General features: G+C 38.6%; 1 protein-coding gene and 1 long non-coding RNA gene across 2 annotated transcripts in view; one reads left to right on the top strand and one right to left on the bottom strand.

The window, feature by feature from the left end:
* The window catches only part of Drosha (drosha ribonuclease III), a 117,951-nt gene that overhangs the window by 60,388 nt on the left and 34,056 nt on the right, over positions 1-23,507 (bottom strand). Inside the window, 4 exon segments of the mRNA XM_048368458.1 lie at positions 2,538-2,707; positions 13,407-13,481; positions 14,868-14,949; positions 16,411-16,482. Of these exon segments, the coding sequence (XP_048224415.1) occupies positions 2,538-2,707; positions 13,407-13,481; positions 14,868-14,949; positions 16,411-16,482 (399 nt within the window).
* On the top strand, positions 19,058-19,826 carry LOC125367765. Its single transcript, XR_007214145.1, has 2 exons — positions 19,058-19,246; positions 19,557-19,826. It is a non-coding gene; the product is annotated as an uncharacterized LOC125367765 (long non-coding RNA).

The following is a 23,507-nucleotide window of genomic DNA, read 5'->3' on the forward strand; positions in this document are numbered from 1 at the left end:
CTGACAGAGGCAAAGTGCTTAGGAAAGAAGATTAATTCTTTCAAGTTCTACAGCCATAAAGTATTTAATGTGATCATAATGCTTTGGAAAATTTAATAAATTTCCCAATATACTTGCCAGTGGTCCATTTTTCAAACCAAGTACTTGAAAGAATGAAGCACAAGGTCATGTTGTCTACCGTGTCCTAAGAGTAACATGTATGCTTCTCAAGAGGATGAAATGAAAGGATGTTTCCATGGTACTAAATTATCTTTACATAAATATTAAAAAGAAATAACTTCCAGTGTGCTCCTAGGTCTGGCACTCAAACTTGTCTTTCCTAATTTATTCCTGATTATTTTCCAATGGAAACCTTTCATCTTTACTAGTCTGGATTCCTTGCTATCTTCCAAAGTGGCTGTACACCATGTCAATGAGATGTAGCATTAATCAGGCCAAAAATCGGTGTACTTTCTCCCTTTCTCTGAAACTCACCGCACAGTTTATGAAATGTCATTGGCATTCCTGGCTGACACCTCTACTAAACTCATACTTTGCTGACAGTTTCATTGGCTCAACATTCATCACAGGATCCTTTCAGATATAGACATGTGTGTGTGTATATGTGTATGTATATATACATGTATATACGTGTGTATATGTATGTTGGGTTTTCACCTGGGCCAAGCACCATATGTAATATAAAAGCTTTGCTGGCACTGGCTTCTACAGTGGCCCTTTAACAAATCAGCTACACGATGATGATGATGATGATGATGATGACAAGTAAATATCTTCTATGCCAATGGTGCAAAACAAGCAACAGTGACTAGAAGCTCCGAAAGATTTTTTTTTTAACTGCAAATCTCTGGACCCCATTTCCTGGAGCATATGGTGTACTATCAGTCAGGGAATAGTTAATTGTTTTCAAAAGCTTTTCAACTGATACTAAGATTTCAGGAAATCTTAACTAGGCCCTAGAAGAAAGCCCGGAATGAATATGCTCCCAGAATGTCCATGACAGGACAAACTAGATGACAACGTGCGTCTCCCTCCAGTGCCGCCTACCCCCAGACCCAGCTCAAAAACGGACAGAAGACATAAAAGAAGATACAACTGCGCAAAAAAATGAATACATAAAATATGCAGTCTTGCTTATATGGTACTATTATTTTACTTCTTTTAAAGTTGCATGAATAGTTACTTATGTAGCTTAACACTATAACAGTAAAACCAGATGTGGTGGGGTTTTTTTAAATTTTAAACAATTTTTATATTTTTATTAAGTAATTTCACTTTCTGGTTTCGTTTAAAGTCATCAGCATTAGCTGGAATGTTTTATTCTCAAATTGCAATATTTTGTTTGTGCAAATGTTACTGTCATGCTATAAAAAGTAAATCCAGAGTTTATATTTTATAAATCAAGATGATTAAAAAATTGGCAGTTTTAAGAAAAAGACAGCTTTACCTAAATAGCTTATTGGTTTTCTTACATAGATGTATTTTAATTCTCCATTTCAGCAAAATTGTACTGTGATAAAATGCCAATATATCATTAGTTTATGAAACAGTAATATAGAGAAAATTATTTGACAAGATATAAATAATATACTAGCTTTTGCTTAAAGAAACTATCTCTTTATGTATGTGTTTAATTTTTACAAATTTTCTTTAAAAATTAACATTAGAACCTACTCAATACAACACAAAATTTAAGAAGCAAACAAAGGTATCACTATTAATAATTATTATGGCAAAGGATTGATAATATAAGGCACAAGTACCACAAAAGCAAATCAAATGTATATTAATAGGCAACTATCAGAAGAAAATATGAATAGTGAAAAAATATATGATAATCATTTTTTCACTAAGTCAAATAATAGATTTTTCTGCTATCAAAGTGGCAAAAATTTATTTTCCTTTGTGTGTGTGTGTGTGTGTGTGTGTGTGTGTGTGTGTGTGTGTGTACACCAGTATTGGGGCTTGAATTCAAGGCCTCAAGCTCTTGCTTGGTTTACTTACTCAAGGCTGGAACACTACCACTTGGGCCACACCTCCACTTCCAGCATTATGCTTGTTAAATAGAGAAAGGAATCTCTCATATTTGTTTGCCCAAGATGACTTTGAACCTTGCTCCTCAGATCACTACCTCCTTAGCAGCTAGGATTATAGGCAGAAGCCACCAGCATCAGGACCAGGATTTTTTTATTAAGCTAGAGTAAGCATACAAAGAAATAAGCACTCTCAGATTTTCCTGGTCAAAGTACAAATTTTACAACTCAATCCTTCTTGGAGGGCAATTTACATCATAATCAAAAGTCCTGGAAATATACATCTCTTCAGGCAAAAAAATATACCCATCAGGTGAAATGACTACCAAATATGCTCCTATTGTAGTACTTTTCTTATGATCTAAGTCTTTAAAGCAGAAATTACTCACAGGGAGAGAAGCAATAAATACTGAAAGCTTTTCAGACGTGCTCTTTTGGTTTTTGTGCCACATCAAAACCTAGAGAAGGACATTCAATGGTGGCTGTGTAAACACCTGCACATACCGTCCCAGGGTTGGTGACAATCATGCCTTTGCATTCTTCCGCATATTTCTGCCACTCAAGCTCCTCCCACTGAAGCATATTAGCAATCTCCTCTTCTGGGACCAGGGCTTTGCTACACCGTAGCAGATATAGCAGAATCTGGTGCATTGACAACACTTCTTTGCCTCCATCTTGATGGGAGAGGAGAGAGAGGAAGAAAAAGTAAGGCCACCCCAAAGAACAGCAAATCATCTGATGACTAGGAAAAATCAAGACAACGGGAGGAAAACAACAGATATAAAAAAGGTAACTTAAAAAGGTTTACATTGTTTAACTGGGTGCCAAATACTGTGAAAGCCATTTGTTTCATTGATGAACAGTGCTCCTAGACTATCTCATTTACCAAAACGGTAACAACAACATTAGAAATGATAAAACAGACTCCATTTGTGAAGTATGAATATAAAAAAGGTACCTGCCTAAATAAATTTAAATCCACCTAGCATAAAGAACCACAGTTTATAATACACAGAACCATGTTATGTCCTAAATATTATATAAATCTTTCTAGGATAACAGACAAACACTCTTTAGAAGTGATGGTACTGTCTTAAGGAAATTCTAAGCTTTTATGAGATATTTATGGATGTTTCAATAAGCCATTGTTGCATTACGGTCTAACTTTTGGGTGCTAATGTGTTGCACCTGCCGTGATGAATAGAGCTCAAGAGAGTATACCAATATGGAAGATCATTATGGAGTTGGAAAATGGAGGGGAAAAAAATCAAGTGTTGTGAGGCTAACAGAAGCATGTATCATCACGTAGAGGGGATTACAATGAATCAAAGGAAATCATTTAATGTATTAATGTGCAGTTCACAGGCTTCTGCTTCTTTGGGATTAGCTCCTGTACCCACATAGGCATTCCACTTTTGTGTACCCTCTTCCAAGGGAAAGATCAGAGCCCCGAAAGTTTAGAAACACCTACTGCCCTTCCCCAGGCATGAATTAAGCTACCAGCCATAAGTTAGGCCCAAATGTCCCATGATAAATAAAGGCAGCAGGTGAGACTCAAACAGAAAAACCTCCAGCACTTGGGAAGCTGGAGTCAGCAATATCACAAAAAAATATAAGCTTTCAATATGGGCCAAGAACGTGGTCAGGCCAGCACATTTGGAGAAAAGAATAAAGATTACAATTTCTTTTGAGCTCTGTTTCTCCTTTGATACTACTCTGAACTACACTGCCACTATATAGGCATTTAGATATATAAACATGCATTTATTTATTCATTCATCCAAATATTCATTCTATAAACATTTACAGAATACCTATGATATGACAGGTGCTATTCTGGGCACCACAAACACAATGGTGGTCCAAATAGCCAAACCTCTGTCTTTCTAATGCATCCAATTCAGGCTTTAGAAGTAACAACCACCTAATAGCCAGGTTAAGATGAGTGCCATGAATTAGAACAAACCCAGGCAAGAAATCAGAGCTCTACTGAAAAAGATGGTCAGGAAGCCAGGCAAAGTGACACATGCTTATAATCCTAGTACTTGGGAGAGGCAGACGGGAGGATCAAGGCCAGCCTAGACTATATAGCAAAATATTCACTCTATACTCTATCCCTAAAAGAAAAACAAATAAATCAAAGGTCAACAGTGAGACTAGTGCTTTCCAGCAAGTGAGTGCATTAGTAAGACAGGGTGTGAGACACAGCAGGGAACGCAGATGTTGCAAAGCTTTACAGCTTTACTGACTCAGAGCATGGGAATTTTTCTCACCACAGAAGTGTGCCGCCCTGCTCTGTGAGTGACCTGTCTCAGTCCCACCCCCTTCTCCCCAAAGCCACAAGTCATAGGCCCTCAAGAAGTATATAAGCTAGTAATGTTAATCACAATTCCCAAAATCCTTGAAAATAACATTCTGGGGTGGGGAGGAGGTTCTTTTACTCAGAGACAATGAGCTTCAAAAAAAAATTATCTAAGAGGTGACAAATACAAAATATATAATATAACCAATGCCTAAGAGGGTAAGTTCTTATCCATTCATTCATATTATTGTTCATACCAAACACATTTTTTATGCCTCATTACAAAGCATCTGCCTTGAACCTTTGATTGGCAAACGTCCATGGTGTTACAGACTGTTTCTTTCTAAAATCCACATGTTGAAATCTTAACTCCCAATGGGATGATATTAGAAAATGGGGGGGCTGGGGATATGGCCTAGTGGCAAGAGTGCTTGCCTCGTATACATGAGGCCCTGGGTTCGATTCCCCAGCACCACATATACAGAAAATGGCCAGAAGTGGCGCTGTGGCTCAAGTGGCAGAGTGCTAGCCTTGAGCGGGAAGAAGCCAGGGACAGTGCTCAGGCCCTGAGCCCAAGGCCCAGGACTGGCCAAAAAAAAAAAAAAAAAAGAAAATGGGGTAGTTGGGGCATTAGGGATCCATGTCCATACAAACTAGAAGACAGACCCTCCCTAGAACCAGACCATTCAGATACTGATGTCCACCTTTGAGCCTTCACAATGATGAGACACAAGGGTTTATGTGTTTAAATGAATAAATAGCCCAGGGTACTTTTATGCGAGTGGCTCAAACTAACCTACATGGTTGTGGAATACTTTGAGTCAGCCTCAAAATTCATTCCAATCTCAATCCACTACCTGTGGCCTGCTCTTCCAGCAGCATGGTCTGGTCCAGGGGTAATCTCTCATCTTCCAGGAGGTCTGAATGGACAGATGTGATACACTAAAGCAGACCGTGTGGCTGTACCCTGCGTGTGCATACATCCATAACAGCTGGAATAAAGGAACCCAAAAGCACCAGGGAAAGAACTACAACACTGCCTAGATTCTCCAGCACCTGGCTCCTAATCTCTGAAATGTAGAGTCTTTCTAAACAGTGCTAAGAACTATAAGAATACAATGTATTCAAAGATACTAGAAGGAGTAAAATGTTATTTTCCTGTGGAGCATCTTCCCCCCAGCCCCCCGCACCCCCCACCCCACCCCCAAGCAAATCTCAGGTGCCCTCAGATCCAAATAAGATAAAATAGTACCAAAACTTCTCCTGGAACATTTAGGGCTGAGATTTCATGAAACTTCTAATAAAAGTAAAATGAGCTAGGCACCAGGGACACATACCTGTAATTCTAGCCACTGGAGGCGGAGATATGAGGATTTTGCTTTGAAACCAGCCCAGGGAAGGAAATCTAAGAGGTTCTTATCTCCAACTAACCATCAAAAAGCAGGAGGTAGAGCTGTGGTTAAATGACAGAGCATCAGCCTTGAAAGAAAAAGCGAACATACAGAGCCTAAGCCCTGAGTTCAAGCCCCAATACTGGCTCAAAAAAGAAAGAAAGAAAGAAAAGAAGAGTAGCCATGGATAGGAGCTATCTCTACCTGTTTTTCAGTTTGGATACAAAGCTGCTGATCAGGAAAGAGTTTCACAGCATAAAAACTAGACATAGTGAAACAATAAGATATGCACACCAGGTTCATAGGTGGTGATGCTACAGGAGAAACTAACTCCATGCTAAATAGCCTACATAGAAGCTACACCTCAGAAAGTCATTTGCCATTGCAAATGCATGGCAACTCAGGACAGACAACTTCAAGTGAAAGATTAAGAAAAAGGACCTGATGTAGGTCAGCGACCCTACATTATGTATCCAAAACCAAACAACTACTCAACATATAAAGGTCAAAAATAGACCTCGCAGTGGATCACAATAGCTCACTAGCTATGTATGTACAGTCATATAAGACTACTGTTGACATATTGTCTAATGTCAACATTACATTTAAAGTTCTAGGTGAATTTTCTTTGGCATAGGCCACGTGGCTACTGTATATGTTCTTGGTACACTGTGTGTTGTATATATGTCTACCTGACCTAGGGAAGGGAAAGAAAAACAGGGTATAAGATATCACAAGAAATGTACACACTGCCCTATTATGTAACTGTACCCCTCTGCACAACTTGTCAAAAATTTTTGTTTAATTAATAAATTATAAATTAAAAAAAAAGAAAAAGAGGGGCTGGGGATATGGCCTAGTGGCAAGAGTGCTTGCCTTGTATACATGAGGCCCTGGGTTCGATTCCCCAGCCCCACATATACAGAAAACGGCCAGAAGTGGCGCTGTGGCTCAAGTGGCAGAGTGCTACCCTTGAGCAAGAAGAAGCCAGGGACAGTGCTCAGGCCCTGAGTCCGAGGCCCAGGACTGGCAAAAAAAAAAAAAAAAAAAAAAAAAGAAAGAAAAGAAAAAGGACCTGAGACTCAGTTCCACATTTGCTATTGGGATCCACTCATTATGGAAATAAAAGAGGAGGTAAAATCAGAATCACGCAGAGCCATGGGACACATGCTGTATCTCTCACACCAGGACTGGCCAAAGGGGGGTGGGGGGGGGAGAAAAAGACACTCATAAATACTGGTGGAATGACTTTCTGAAGCAGATAAATAACATGGCCACTTGCACTCAGACGACCATGGATTTACTAATGCTAATGAATTGGCTTTTGGGGCTTGTCTGCCCTGCTACGTGTTTATGTTGGGGATTTATGGGACTTTGTCACTGAGGGCTAGGAAGTAATTTTTATCTTGTTGGCTGGGATAAATAGGACATGATAGAAATGAGAAATTAGAGCGGGTAAGCTAAGGTTAGCAAGACTTCTGCCAGCTCTGGGACTGGAACTGTGACAATGGCTCATTATTCGGGAAGAACTAGAGTTTGTGTTTCAGAGAATGAATCTGGACAGTCATTAATGAACTGACAGACTTTATAAACTGTTTTTTAGAGACCCAATTCACTCAGCTTTATATTGCTTGATTATTTATATGGTTATCTGGAAGAGGGGGCAATTTGTTAAGAGAATTTGTGCTAAATATATGGCTGCTTAAATGAGCATTTATCAACTGTTTCACACTCAATTTTAAGAAATGTAAAAATGTCCTCCACTTCCTCTACACTGAGATAAACTGCACTATAGCTCTACGTCTAAACATTCCTACCAAAATAACATGATACAATCTCATTTTCAATCACTTTTATTAACAACAAGTGTCTTTCTACATTTTCCCAAAAAGATGCTGTAGCGGTCTAAGTCAAACTCAATTTGCCTCCTAGAAATGGCGAGTTGCCCTCTCTCGCTTTCCTGGCACCCTGCCGGCCGTGTCTGAGAACTGCTGCTCCAGATGGGGCAATTTCCAAAAATCAATTTGCCACACAATCGATTTGCAAAGGATTTCCAGTGTCTGACTCCAATGAGGACACAGGTGACAATCGAACAGCTGGAAGTCTGTGCATTCTGACCATCTTAAATCACGTCCTGCACCACCCCGGGCAGTCACATTTAAGCCTGAAAGTAGGCCCAGTTCCTACCAACAATTTCACGCTCAAGGGGAGAATAAGATAGAACAGACAGAAAAATTTGAGAAAATGCTTAAAATCAAAACAAACATGTTGCTCTGTGACTTGACTTCCAGCACCCTGGTCTGTACTGAATAATACTTGGTTTCCACGATCGAGTTTAATTCCATAAATTAAAGCAGCAGAGATAGTTGTCTTCAAAGTGAATAAACTAAGTCGGAAGAAAGTATGGTGACTGATAAAACTTAAACATTCATTTAGATATTATGACAAATTGATAACTGAAAACCAAATGAGAATACTTATTCACATAAGAAACACTTGACATACCTAAAAAGCTACTCATTTTCTCAGAAGCTTAAGAATTCTGCAAATAATAGCAGTACTTTCTGCTTATCAATGGACAAAACTATAAGACCAGCAATATCTAGGCCTGGGTATTAGTGAACATACATATACTACTTATATATTTATATTCATATTAAATATAAATTTTATTTACCTACATATTTCATGTATACATGAAACCAAAAATTACCTAAATATCCAGTTATCATACATAAATTACTTTAACTTAGACATGTCATATAAAAATATATAGGTGGCTGGGCAACAGTTGCTCATGTCTACAATCCTAGGTACTCAAAAAGCTGAGATCTGAGGACTGCAGTTCATAGCCAGACTGGGCAGAGAATCCATGAGACTCTTATTTCCAATTAACCACTGAAAAGTCAGAAGTGAAGCTGTGGCTCAAATGGGAGAGTGCCAGCCTTGAGCATAAAATTAAAAAAAAAATTTTTTTTTTAAACTTAGCAACAGTGTCAGGCCCTGAGTTCAAGCCCCAGGACTATCACCAAAGAAAAAAAGAAGTATGTAAGTGTGTGTGTGTGTGTGTGTGTGATTTTTAAGGGCTTTCATAAAAACACATCTGACCTACCATTTGGTATATCCTTTCTAGACAGAATCTGACCACCTTTCCAAATTTAAGATGTTCATACTATCTTAACAAATTATCTCACTTCTAGAACTCCAGCTTATAGAAATGTAAGTGAAAAAGAACAAATGCTTAAGATATTCCTGAAGGGTCTGTGGAATACTTCAAAAACCTTCAAGATACTTATCACCAGAGAAACTATTTTTTAAAAAAAAGTAATGTCTATCTATAATATGTAGTGCTATGGGACAAAGTCTTACACAGAGAAGGCCTAAAGTACTTGAGTAAAACAGAAAAAAAGAAAGTGTTATCCCACTTGAAGAAAAATGGATAATTCTCCTTATATAGGTTCAAACAAAGCAAACCACTTCCAGCACCTATTCATTTTCACATGTGCAATAGGAAATGTCTACCTTTTTACTTAATAGTCTTATATTGTCTGTCGGACTTTCTGACTCCAGTCAGCCAAAGGAAAACGCAATCTCATTCTTCTAAGAAAAGCCTTTTCAATACATGGTGCTGGGTAAACTGGATTCTATATTGAAAATAAGTTTTGACCTATGTCCTATCCAATCTCAAAAACAAATCCAAAACATATTATAGATGTAAAAGTAAAGCAAATATAGGAGAGTATCATGATGACCTTAGGATAGGTAACATTTCATTAACAAGATACAAATAGCTGTAGCCATAAAGGAAGAGGTATATTAAGCTGGACCACACTACAATTAAGAATTCCAAAAAAAAAATAAATAAATTTCTATTCATCATCAGCTACCCTTAGGTAATCAAAAGACAATCTACAGAAGAAAAATATTGTCAATATAATTTCTAACCAATAAAGCCCTCATATATGGTATGTATTTTTTAATCCATAAATCAATGTAGAAAAGTTAAGATGTTGCCCATCAGAAAAATGAACAAAAATCTTGAACAGGCAATATCTAAGTAGACGAGAAATATATAAAACACATCATTCCATTAGTCATTAGAAAAAAGGCAAAATAAAATCATGTGATATTTCTGAACACTCATCAGAGTAGCTAAACTGAAAAAGGTTGATACAGTTCAGTGATAATGTGTGTGCTCAGCATTCATGAGGTCCTATGTCAGCATGAAAAATAAGAAAGAAAATGAAAGATAGAGAGGTAAATGTAGGAAGAGAAAGAGGAAGAGGGGGGCTGAAGGGAAGGAGGGAGGGAAGTGGCAAGTGTTGGACAGAAAGTAAAAGAATGCAATAGAACTTGAACTCTCATACACCAGGCGTAAAAGTGCAAATGGTACAGTCACTTTGGAAAATTCAAAGGAACTACAAAACTTAACATTATATGCCAGTTAAATATATGTATTTAACATTCACATATAAATATATCTCATTAACATCTTTCACATATATATAAAGATCTGAGCTGGGCACCAGTGCCTCATTCCTGTAATCCTAGCTAATTAGGAGGCTAAGAGCTGATGATCCCAATTCAAAAACAGCCTGGGAACAAAAATCTATGAGACTTGTTTCTCCAATTAACTACCAAAAAGCTGGGAGTGGAGCTGTGGCTCAGTGGTAAAGTGCTAGCCTTGAGCAAAAGAGCTCAGGAACAGTGCCTCGGCCCTGAATTCAAGCCTCAAGACTGGCACTTAGATACACAAAAAAGAAGTCTGAAAATACACGAATGTTCATTAACCAGATAAATTCAATTTAGGCCTATCATGTAAAACTACCCAACACTAAAAATGAAGCTAACCACCACAACATATGGTGATTTCCATTGGGGGTTGCAGAATAGTGATGATCTCAATCAAGGTAGAATATATTATCATGCTCACTGTGAACATTTACTAAGTGCTATATTTATGATATGTGTCCTTTTCAGTATTTCTGTTGTAGCTCAATCCAAGATTTACTTTAAGGCAAGGGCACAGGAAATGTGACAGAGTGGGTGAAATTAAGTATATAGTGTTAACATGAATTGAGATGTAACAATAAAATCCCTTCCCCTACATAACTGATATAACCCAATTAAAAAAAAATAAGATTTACTTTAAAGAAACGAGAACCATCACCTACCAAGAATGCCTGGAAAGCACATTTATTGGTAACAAAAATCTGAGTATTTACATAAGGAACACTGTTGTAACGCATTATAAGTGGCAAGCTTCTATGTGTGCCAAGAAGGACATTAGCTCTGATAATGCAAGAACTTTACAATGAGCTCCCGATGGAGTTCAACTTTAAAATTTTCAAAAGGGAAGAAAAGAATGAAGGAATGAAAGGAGAAAAGAAGAAGATCAATTGGTCCTAAAATGTTAAGGAAAATACAAATTTTCATAGCAGCATAAGCTAATGTGCACCTTTTCACAAGGAATTTGGCACTATAAACCATTATTCTCAAAAATATCCATCTGGTCAATGAATTATTAAAGATAGGGTACAAATCATATACTACTATGACAACTATGTAGAAAAACAATTTCATGTGCTGAAAAGATAAACAGATACAGATACAAAGATACAGGTAGAGATGTAGAGATAGATATCAAATTGTACTTTTTTAGCTCATCCTTTTGCAAACACTTTTAATGAAGTCACATTGTTGAAAAACAATCATAATTTTCCACCCAGTGTCAAGATACATTTAATACCTTAAGGTATTTTTCTGTATCCTTCAGGTTTTTTTTTTTAATATGTATATTTTCAAAGAGAGGTCTAATGAAAAAGTAGACCTGTTTAAAATAAATGAGTAGTTGGGAGCCAGTGGCTCAGACCTGTAATCCTAGCTATAAGGAGGCTAAAATCTGAGGATCAGTGGTGTGAAGGCAACCTGTGCAGAAAAGTCCCTGTGAGACTCTTATCTCCAATTAACCACTTAAAATGGCACTGTGGTTCAAGTGGTCAATAAATAGCCTGGAGCACTGAAGCTGGGAACAGCATTCAGGCCCCCAGTTAAAGCTCCACAACCAAAAAAATTAAAAAACCAAAAGAGTAGATCTTGAACTTTATGGCAACCTAAACATTATCCCCGCATAGTTGTGAATAACATTTCCACACTGAAAGATCTCACAGTAAATACGCAATACAGGTTTTTCTGCAAGATGATTTTTTAAACTGCCCACTTTTTCTTAGAGATTTGTTTGGTCATAAAATGCCTAACGGCAAAGATAAAGAAAGGAAAGGCTTTCCAGCAAACTCACTCTAACTCCATTTTCTTTTAAGCTTATTGCTAAAGCTCCATTATGAAATCAAAGATGCATTCACTTGAAAAGAAAAAAGGGCATCTCAATGAAAAGAAACTGGACATAAAAAAGGAAGAGAGCTTCTGAATGCATTTTTAACCAAAATAAACACTAACGATAATACTAAAAATATGTGTAACACTATCCTTAAAATAAAACAAGCCATTATAACTAAAGTGCGGAAGAATATCATTTTCTCTCAGATTCTTGAAGGAAACCTATGCTAGGCTGAATACAGAAAGAAAAGCTCTATGGAAGAGCAAAAAAAGGAAGGAGAGCCCAGAAGAGTAGAGAGCTCAGGCCCACACTAGGCAAGAGCTCACAAACCTGTAATCCCAACTACACCAGAGTCTGAACTCTAAGGATCAAAGGCAGCCTATATAGAAAAGCCTCTAAGAGTCTTATCTCCAATTAATCAGTACCAGTCTTGAGTGATAAAGCCTAGTAAGAGCTTGAGGCCCTGAGCTCAAACCCCAGAACTAGCAGAGACCACACAGACATGCGCATGCACACACATACACAGAAGGAGGAGAAAGAGGAACAAAGAGAAGGAGGTAGAGGAAAGAGAAGAAAGAAGAGGGAGGAAGAGGAAGAAAAGAAAAAGGAAGGAGAAGGAAAGTAGACAAGGAGGAGGAAGCAGCAGCAAGCTGGAAAAGGGTCAGAAGGATCTGGCACTGAAGTAAAGTTGGCCCTGAATGGACCAAGAGCACATGAGGAAGACAGCATCTGCTGGATCAACACAAGGGTTCAGAAGCAAAGGAACAGACCAAAAATCCAGACTGAACTTCCCCAACTGACAAGTTGAAGACCTAGACAGAAAGGTAACTCCCCAAACAAGGCTGTAAACGGGATTTATAGCCACAGCTCTTTTTATTTCCCTCCAGCATCATTGAACCGTCCACAGACAGGAGAAGAAAAAGCAAGAGGTCGGAATGGTGATATTCTTGTGGGCAGTGGTGTTAGACAAGGGGCTAGGGCAGACAGAATGGACAGATCAAAGTGAGGGCATAGCACACACTGAAAGCAAAAGAAGGTAGCTATGTACCCATGAACATTTCCATGTTGTTGGACAGGTAAGAAATTTTATCAAGTAGTTTTTCAGATTTATATTTTGAAATATATCAATACTCCTACTGCTCCTCCAATCCAGAGCCATGATAACTTATGCAGAGGTATAAATCAGCATGTAAAAGTTTTATATTTCTATGTGTAACCTGAGAAGTAGATAATCAACACTGTCCAAGGTGGGAAAATGACTCAGAAGATTAAAAAGAGAATGGCGGCAGGCTTATGTTCAGATGCACTATCTCACCAGGTCACTGACAAGAAAAAAAATTTACCTGGAAGAAATCTTACAAAACGTGGCATGAAATGAAATCTTGGGCAGCATGGAGGACTGTCTTCAAACAAAGGACCTAAAGCAAACAAGTGATAAAAAGGAAAAAAGAAATCAGACAGCCTTAGGATACAACAGTACAACTTAATTCCTAAGATTTATGGTAACAACAAAAAGCACCACCAGAAATAAGCACATTAAAAAAAAAACAAAAGACCACTGTCCCCAGCGCTGCTCCCCAATAACCCCAATAGCTCAATCATTAATCAGTACCCCCCAGAAGCAGCCACGGAGGCTGCATTGAGGAAGCTACACAAGGCAACAGGAGAATGAAAGCCACATGAAGCAAATATACACAATGCAGTTGTTTATTCAGTGTGTGTGTGTCTGTCTGTGTGTGTCTGTGTGTGCCAGTGACGGGGCTTGAACTCAGAGCCTTGTGCTCTCACTTGGCTTATTTGTTCATGGTTGACACTCTATCACCTGAGCCATACCTCTACTACTAAAAGTTACGTTTTATAATTTAAAAGCATCAAGATTTTTCCTGTAACTGAACAGTAACATGATTTAATATGCTTATTTCCTTCACATTTTGATCAACACACTCTTAAAACCTATGCAAGCTGGGAGCCAATGGCTCATAGCTACAACCCTAGCTACTCAGGAGGCCGAGACCTGAGGATCAGGGTTTGAAGCCAAGGCCGGGCAGGAAAGTCTCCTGTGAGACTCTTAACTCTATCACACTACCAAAACAAGCTGCAAGTAGCTAGCCTTGGGCAAAAAAGAAAGCTTAGTGACAACACTCAGGGCCTGAGTTCAAGCCTCAGGACCAGCACAAAAAAATAAACTTGAGCAATACTATTGATTTAAAAAAAAAAAACAAAAAACACTCATCAATAGACATGGTTTGAAAACCCATGTTCAATGTATTCATTTTAAACTTGGTTGGTGCATGTTTTACAGATATACTGCATCAAATACAAATAGGTAAATATTTGCTCAAGTACAGACATTTCCAAAAGAAGCACTTCCAACAAACAGCCATGAGGCCTTTGCTTCTATCCAGACCACTGTATGTGTACATGTGTGTGAACATGTATGTGTGCTACTAAAGTTCTGTTTTGATGGACTGGCATCTTAGGAGCAGTTTCATGACAGTTTCATGACTAGATTTAAAATCTGAACTGAGATTTTCCCTAATGCACAGAAATCAAAGTAGTTACTCCTAACAACTTGACTATCTTCTTAGCTAATAACAGGCATTGTCAAATTCTATGAAGCAAAATCCATGAAAGTGTTTTCATGTCAAATGATAGCAAGTATTCTAATGAATAACATTTTATTCTGGATATTTCAAAGTAAGAAAAATTACAACTATGCCCTGCCCACATTATAAGAACTGCACACATACCATACCATTCGCCTAAAAGCACCATGCTTTTCTTTAAAGCCTATTATTATTTACCTTTCAGATTCCAGTCATATAATTCCAAAATATCTCTGAATAGGAACAGTGAAAAGAGTTCAAGCCCTTTCACACAAAAATTCTGAAAAATAAATCAAAATTAAATTACTATAGATCGGTAAATATAGACTGAATTCAACTGCCCTAGTCAGGTATCTTTAAAAGTATCCATTGAAACTATGCTAAAAACATAGAATTTCCTAAAGTTTGCACACTGTCCTATAACAACCCACTTGTTTCATATAGAAATGAAGTAGACAATAATAACATTTGGATTTCTATAAAAATGTCATTCCAGTCCTTTTCAGTGATGTTAAATTTAAAAAGTCAAGTCTCACATCATGTTTTCTAGCCCAATTATAAGACCTGTTATTAAGAGACTCTTGAGGACTTCTGCTAATTCAAATTATACATACACCTGCAGACCTATAAGCTTAGCCCAACTCAACATAGAATGTCTTGCTAACCAAGTTACCCCCAAAACAAAAAGTCCTTTGTATAATAAAGTTCAAACTCTTAACCAAAGCAAATAAAGAGTTAAGAAAAACTACAAACTTTGTTCCAAAATTCATTCTGTAAACAAGCTAAACAGATGATATATTTGCAAGTGACTGTTGTCTCATAATTCTTAACTCCTGTTTGTTTTGCTCTGGGTTCATAAATCATTCTGCATGAGATCATGTCAAAAGTCATAACGTTTTATAATAGCAAATGAAGACTGCTGTCCTTAAAAGTCAAACAGAAGCCAAAAACCCTACTAAACATGAAATAAAAGGATAGCCCATCCGCAAATTCTATTGAATGTCAGGTAGAATGTACACGGACTTGCCCAAAATGAAAGAGGTACCAACTTAGCATACACCCATCAATTTCCCCTTAGTGCTCTTTGCCCCTGACAGACCTTCCCCGATAAACAAGCTTGGAGAAGAGCCAACGGCTCCAGAAATCGACCCCTACTCTAACATAACATTACGCACACAAGCCTGTCTGCTTAGCTGTTATTTCTTGGTGTGATTTGTTGACACGGCTAAGTTCAAGATCAGGCAATGAATCATTCTGATATTCACATTAATCTTGCTTGGGAATTTTCAATCTCTTGCATATATTTAGATAAATCTGCTACTTAGCATCCGCAATGAAAAACAATTAGGAAAAAATATGTAAATATATGAGAAGAAAAATGACCCAAGCACTGATCTTGTCACTGGAGATAATGAATCAGGTTACTCGACCAGCTATCAAATTCAGTTTCACCATTCCAATTTCCTCTCTGATAAAGGCCAGGAACCAAAATCTGTCCCCTAAGCAAAACAAACTAGAAACAGATGTAAAGTTACTATCAGCAGATGCAAGGCGAGCAGAAACAGGTTCAAAAATAGGTCAATGAGCTTAAAAATGACCCAAATTTTAACCTTGCTACTAGAGTAGATACTTTAGAGGTCTCCTGGGGCAAAAAGCAAGAGTGGACCAAGTTCATTTTTTAAAGTGTGGAATAAACAAAAGAGCAAACTACATCAAGCTATTAAAACTTTTTTCCCCTTACCTCAGGCATCATCTCTTCAATGAAATGAATGGTATAGTCTATGTTGAATCTAATTACTTTGCACAGAGGAATCTGCAATAAGAAGAAGAAAGGTTCAGGTCCCTAGCATCTCCCTGCAGGCTCATAATGCACTTGTTTGCTACCTGACCCCGAAAGCCTTGAACCAAAATGAGAAGGTTTCACCTTTATCTAAGCATCTAACAACATCGCACATGAAAGCTTGACCACAGCTGCTGGATTTTAATGCCAAGAACCAGCTGGCTGGGCCTCTATAGGAAACCTGCCTAATGTTGGTACTTAATTAAAGGTATTAGCAGCAGCAACACAAACATAACAGAAACCCATTTCAAGCAGACATATTGCCTCTAAAAAATTAATAAAACTGGAATCACAAACATTTTTTCCCCCAAAGCTTTTTTAGCTCTTGCAGAATGTTGGCTCTTCAGGCAGATGACGGATAACCACAGCTTAGCAGTAACAGATGCACAGGTCAGTGAAGGGCACATAATCACACCGCCTATCTGGCTCTGGGGCAAAAGCAACTGTGCTCATAAGTATAATAATAATAAATTATCATAAAAATAATAATATCTAGTGTATATGGGGCCAGGCGCTGTTGTAATGCTTCACAATATTTATTTCTGTACCTACCACAGCATCCCTAAGGATGGGTTTAATTATTATTTCCAAAATTTTCTACAGTACAAGTATGTCTGTTGTCCAGTGGAAAAAACAGGCAGAGTCATCAGGTACCTTGCCTAAGGTAATAGGCAGCTAGAACCATGTGTGTGTGTGTGTGTGTGTGTGTGTGTGTGTGTGTGTGTGTGTGTTCTCAGGGCTGGAAGTCAGGGACTGGGACTCATTTTTTCACTAAAGGTTAGCACTCTACCACTTGAGCCACCTCTTTACTTCTGGCTTTGTGGTGGTTAGTGAGCTGAGTCTCATGAACTTTCCTGCCCAAATTGGCTTCAAATAGGATTCTCAGATGACAGCCTCCTGAGTAGGTAGGATTACAGGCATGAGCCACTAAGTACCCAGTGACCCCAGCTTTTAACTTCTAGAGCACACACTTCTTGTTACCTGTTCTAATACTCACTGTGTATGAAATGAAGGAAAGCTCGGTACAAATTAAACCCACATCAGTCTCCTCTTACCAATGTATCATCAGACATGACCCTTGTATCAAGACACTAGTTTTCTATAATATGATTGAATGAATGAAAGAATGAGAAAGAGAAAGAAAGAGGTTACTGCAGAGGCTTAGCTGGTTAGTTATCATAGTAATCATATCCCCAGAGGCTCCAGAGAAGTGTTATGTGGGATGCTCTGGCTGTATAATCTGTCCATAAAACACTGTAATGATTTTTACAAACCACAACAGTCTGAAATAAATAAATGTTAATTCTTCCCGCACAGAGGATAGAAATAGTCTCATAATGCCATCTACTGGAAACTTTTTTAAGATAACAGTTGCTATCTTACTTCTGTTACAATTAACTTGAATAAGAGACTCATTTTCAACCTTAAATCCAAAACCAACCACAGCAGCATGCAAAGCCTCTAATACTTTTAAAATCTGTATTGTTCCTACAATTACTTAAGAATATCTCAGAGTTACAATTTTGTATATGAGGCATCATGGTTTTAAAATACCAGTCATTTGCTAACAATTACGTAAAATCCATAATGACTCTAAAACAAGTCAGAGACCCTGCCTGCAAAGATAAAGCTTTAGAGCCTGGTATGCTGGTGTAACATCTATGATCCCAGTACTTCAGAGGTTCAGGAAACACAAGTTCAGGGCCAAACTGGGCTATGTAGCAAGTTCCAGACTGTAAGGGCTAACCTGAGAACCTGAGTGACTAAATATAGTAAGTTTTAGTGTTAAAATGATAACAGCTTCTAAACCCTGGTGATGACTCCATGCTAGAGGGCTGCACCCCCACCCGTGAGACTAGTTTCTTGTAGTTTGACATTTAAAACTATAGGGAGCCCTTGTTCCCCTCTGTACCTAGGGAGCAACCATGGTAACAGACAGTAAAAAAAAATCATAGTCAGACTATAGAAATAACCATAATAGTACTGGAAATGCCATGGTAACTGTTGGGTTGCTTTACTTATGATTGAGTACTGGATTGTTTTAGCTCACTCAAGCTTGCTTAGTGGTAATGGGAAAACATGGTAGCAATTGTTAAAATAAAGTTGGTACTAGGTCAGCCTGACCACAAAATTCTGCTTCTGTAAATGGCTTGCTTAACCCATTTGTGACTTGCTCTACCCCCTGCATTAACCCCCTGCATCAGTGCTACGTGACCACCTGCCATTAGCTCCTGATACTGAGGCCAGTTCCCAATATCAAAGCCAAAATAGGTAACTGAAAGGGTAGATAACCAATCAGGAAAACCATGCTGGAATTTCCCTAGTGTGAGCCAATGGTGTTAAAGGGCAGCTGTTGGCACTGCAGTTTGCAGTTACTTTGCTTTGAAAGTAGCCTGTGAGATCAGAGAAGGGTCGCTCCCCAAGGGGACAGCCCTGGTCCCAGTCAGCTAGTGATCTCCATGCTTGACACGAAATAAACTTTGTTATACTTTCGCATTTGGTCAGTCTCACGAACTCTATCACAGACCAGCTTAAGCAATGTAGTGTGAACCTACATCAAACAGACAAGAACAAAAAAGAGGCAAAGATGTAGAAGATGAATGAAGTAGTAAAATGAAGCTAAAATATGAGAGAAGGTAACATTTAAGCGTAATTAAAATTAAACAAGAAAGAAAGACAAAAACACTAAGTGCAAAAGAACCAGCAATGAGGTAACATTTTAGCTGGGTTTTCAAAGGTGAGAAGGGGGGCTGGGGATATAGCCTAGTGGCAAGAGTGCCTGCCTCGGATACACGAGGCCCTAGGTTCGATTCCCCAGCACCACATACACAGAAAATTGACAGAAGCGGCGCCGCTGTGGCTCAAGTGGCGGAGTGCTAGCCTTGAGCGGGAAGAAGCCAGGGACAGTGCTCAGGCCCTGAGTCCAAGGCCCAGGACTGCGCTTCTGGCTCAAGTGGCAGAGTGCTAGCCTTGAGCGGGAAGAAGCCAGGGACAGTGCTCAGGCCCTGAGTCCAAGGCCCAGGACTGGCCAAAAAAAAAAAAAAAAGGTGAGAAGGGATTTCCCAGGCCATCAGACAAAGAGCTAAAGCAGCACAGGTATATTTAACTTGTAGCAAAACAGAAAAGGAACTCAAGCAAGAAGGCATTACACCAGCAGTCTATAGAGATGGATGATTTCTATTCTGCTGACCTCATAAACCAAGTTATGGTTAGAGTTTATCACTGTATCACAAGAAATCATTCAAAAACTTCCAAGTACATTCAAGTTACAGACCAACACAGTTTATATTTTGGTTGGGTCACTATGAAACTATTTTTTAAAAAGCTTGGAGGGCAAGACTTGCATCTAAAGGCACCACTCCACGAGCCAAGTGAAAGATTGGAAAAGAAGAGGAAAATGAAAGAAGGGGAAATTCTTAAAACACAGGAGATGTTACTTATTGATCTATATAAGGACCATTCTGACATGAGGGTGACAGAGAAAAAAGAACAGAGAAAAATGTCCGGGTTTTCAGCTTAAATAACCCGGTAGATAGACCACAATGGTACTAGTACAAAGGGAGAGATTCCCAAAGGTGTCCACTGAGTGCCTCACACTCACCGTGCAGGGAGAAGCTTCACAAAGCATCATAGCACAGAGTTCTACAAAAGACGAAGCGCCTAACGGGACATCACAGAGGGCATCCCCACAGGGACCCACCACCCTGGTGTCTCACCTCCAGGATTAGAATGTACATGGAGGGAAGACTATGGAAGACTATGGGTGGGACAGTTGCACAGCAAGAGAGTAGGTAGGGAAGAAGAAAACAAACTCTTTGGACTACACATGAGGGAGGCAGAGAAAGTGCACAAGTATAGCGTTAGCTCTTCCTACCACAGGAGAAAGCACTCTGCCCCATGATTTATGTAAGGACAGCCCCACTTCATTTCTGCAAAACTCACTTACTGAATTTTTTCTTTGAACTCTTCTCTTTATACATCTGATTGGCTTTTGGGCTTCCATCCATACCACCAGAGCCCTTCTGGGGCACACAAACCTGTAAAAGCTGTGTCTCTTTATCTATCTCAGCTCTGATCTCTCCTAACACTCAGAAGCAACTTGTCATCTTACTATACACATTGGCCAACCAAAACACTTACTTCTAGATCACCCAAACAGCTTCTAACCAATGTTGTCCAATAACATGAATGCTTACTCTCACCCCCTTTAAAAAAATTGTTATTATAAAGGTGATGTGCAGAGGGGCTGGAGTTATATAAGTCAGGTAAAGAGTACATTTCTTTTTGGACAATGTAACCCCCTTCCTCCCTCTCTCCTTCTTCCCTCCCATCCCCATCCACAAGTTGTAAAGTTAACTTTCAACGGAGTCCAGTGAGTGCCATGGCTACCTTTGTTCACTCTGTATCCCATTTCTGGGCAAATTCCTAAAGGCATATAAATGAACATAGAGAACAAAACAAAAAGAAAACAAAAACAGCAAAAAAGAAAACACCTCTTTTTTTTTCAATTCCTGAAGTTTGTTTCAGTAAATATTATTTTGGATGGTCAGATTATAGGCATTATGCTTTTCTGCTCCTCCCCTAAGTGTATCTTTCTTTGGTCTCACTATGTATGAATGCCTAGTTACTGTCACTTCTTAAACAGGATTGAGGCTGGGCATGCTGACACACACAGGTAACCCCAGCTACTCAGAAGGTACAGCTAGGAAGAAATCAGTCCAAGTCCAGCCTCGACAACAACTGAAAACCTCATTTGAAAACCAACTAAAAGTAAGAGGGCTTAAGGATGTGGCTCAAGGAAGTAGAGCGTTTGCCTAGCAAGTAGTTGAATCCAGTCCCGAGTACTATGAAAGAATATTAGTTAATTATGTTATACTTATAATATACTTTAAAAATATCATATACTAACTCCTATATTACCCTAGAGGAAGTGGTAAAAAAAAAAAAAAGACCAACAACTAAAAACCCTAAATCCCAACTATTCTAACTCTATTTGCAAATAGTTAGTGACCAGATTCAATGGTCAGTGAGATTGGGTAAAAACTGAAAGCCAACTCAGAAGGGAGGAAAAATATTGTGTGTGTGTGTGTGTGTGTGTGTGAGAGAGAGAGAGAGAGAGAGAGAGAGAGAGAGAGAGAGAGAGAGAGAGAGTGTCTAGGAATAGGATGAGAAATTGTGTACCTAATAACCTGTATCATCGTTTTGTTACTATTGTTGTTTTGTTGTTTGTGCAGACACTAAGACATAAACTGGGCACTGTCCCTTACCTTTTTCACTGAAAACTGGTGCTCTACCACTTGAGCCAAAGCTCCGATTCTGGCTTTTTGGGGAGGAGGAAGGGTTAATTGGAGATAAGAGTCTCACAGATTTTCCTGCCTGGGCTAGCTTGGAGCCATTATCCTCATATTTCAGCCTCCTGAGTGGCAAGGATTATAGGCATAAGCCACCAGTGCCCAGCTGTTCTTATAACTTTAGTTACATTGGCCAAAACATTAATAATTCAGGTATTACAAGTAACAACAAATGTACTACATAGAAGGATCAAATAAATGGTCCCAAGATACTGAATGATTAACCTACAAGGCTTTCTTTTTTCTTCTTCTTTTTGTCAGTCATGGGCCTGGGTGCTATTCCTGAGCTCTTTGGCTCAAAGCTAGCACACTACCACTCTGAGCTACAGCTCCTCTTCCAGTATTTGAGTAGTTAATTGACAATAAGCATCTCATCAGGGCTCTTCTGCCCAGGGTGGCTTCAATCTTTGATCCTCAGATCTCAGGCTCCTGAGAAGCAAAGATTACAGGCATAAGCCACTGTCATCCAGCCAACAAGGCTTTCTCTTTTCTTTAGGTTTAAATTTTATTGTATGGGCTGGGAATATGGCCTAGTGGTAAAGTGCTTGCCTCATATACATGAAGCCCTGGGTTCGATTCCTCAGCACCACATATATAGAAAAGGCCAGAAATGGCGCTGTGACTCAAGTGGTAGAGTGCTAGCCTTGAGCAAAAAAAAGCCAGGGACAGTGCTCAGGACCTGAGTTCAAGTCCCAGGACTGGAACAAAAAAAAAATTTATTATAAGGTGATGTGCAGAGGAGTTAAATGAGTACATTTCTTTTTGAACAGTGTTACCCTCTCCCTCATTTCTTCCCACTTTTTCCCCTCCCAATCCCCCTTCCTCCCAAGTTATAAAGTTCATTTGCAACACAGTGTCTAGTGGGTATCACTGCTGAATTAGTTTACCCTTTGCCGCACCTTTTCTGTGATACCCCTTCCCCTCACCAGATCAGATAAACTTACATATAAGACAAAGGGTCCAGAAATCAAAAACAGTGACAAAAGGAAATAAACCAAAGGAAAAAAAATTAAAGAAAAAGTAATTGCAGCAATACAATAAAAACCCTCTTGTTTCCATTACTTGGAGTTCATTTCCATAGGCATCACATTATATGACCATATGCATGTAACTATTGAGCCCCTGTCATCCTATCCTAAGAATGTCCTTCTTTGTTCTCACTGTGTGAATGCTTAGACTGCTGTTTTATCAATTGTGTCCCAGTGTAATTATTTGTCTTTAACTGTCTATTGGATTAACTTGTATATATAGAAATATTCTAGTTAATACAAATGAGGAAAACCTTGCAGCCTATGTTTCTTTAGGTCTGGCTTTGATTTCACCTTAAAACCTTAAGACAACTTGTCAGCACTACATCTGGTCAGGATTTTATCTTTACTCTAATCTGCATGGCCTGCTGGCTGAGTTGCTTGCTCTACGAGAAAAATCAATCACATTAGTAAAATGATTTAAAAAATTATTTTTCTTGGAAGGCAATTTCAAATTCAAGAAGTCTTTGATGGCTGTAATTCCTATGTACTGCAGAATACTACTTAAAACTTAATTTATTTTTATCAAAATCTCTAGCATAAATAATGGGGCTCCTCATTACAGTGTAAAAATTCTCAACTTTATTGAAGCAATATTTATATAAAATATATTCAGAAG

Source organism: Perognathus longimembris, chromosome 19 (assembly GCF_023159225.1).
Source record: "Perognathus longimembris pacificus isolate PPM17 chromosome 19, ASM2315922v1, whole genome shotgun sequence".
Taxonomy (NCBI): Eukaryota; Metazoa; Chordata; class Mammalia; order Rodentia; family Heteromyidae; genus Perognathus; species Perognathus longimembris.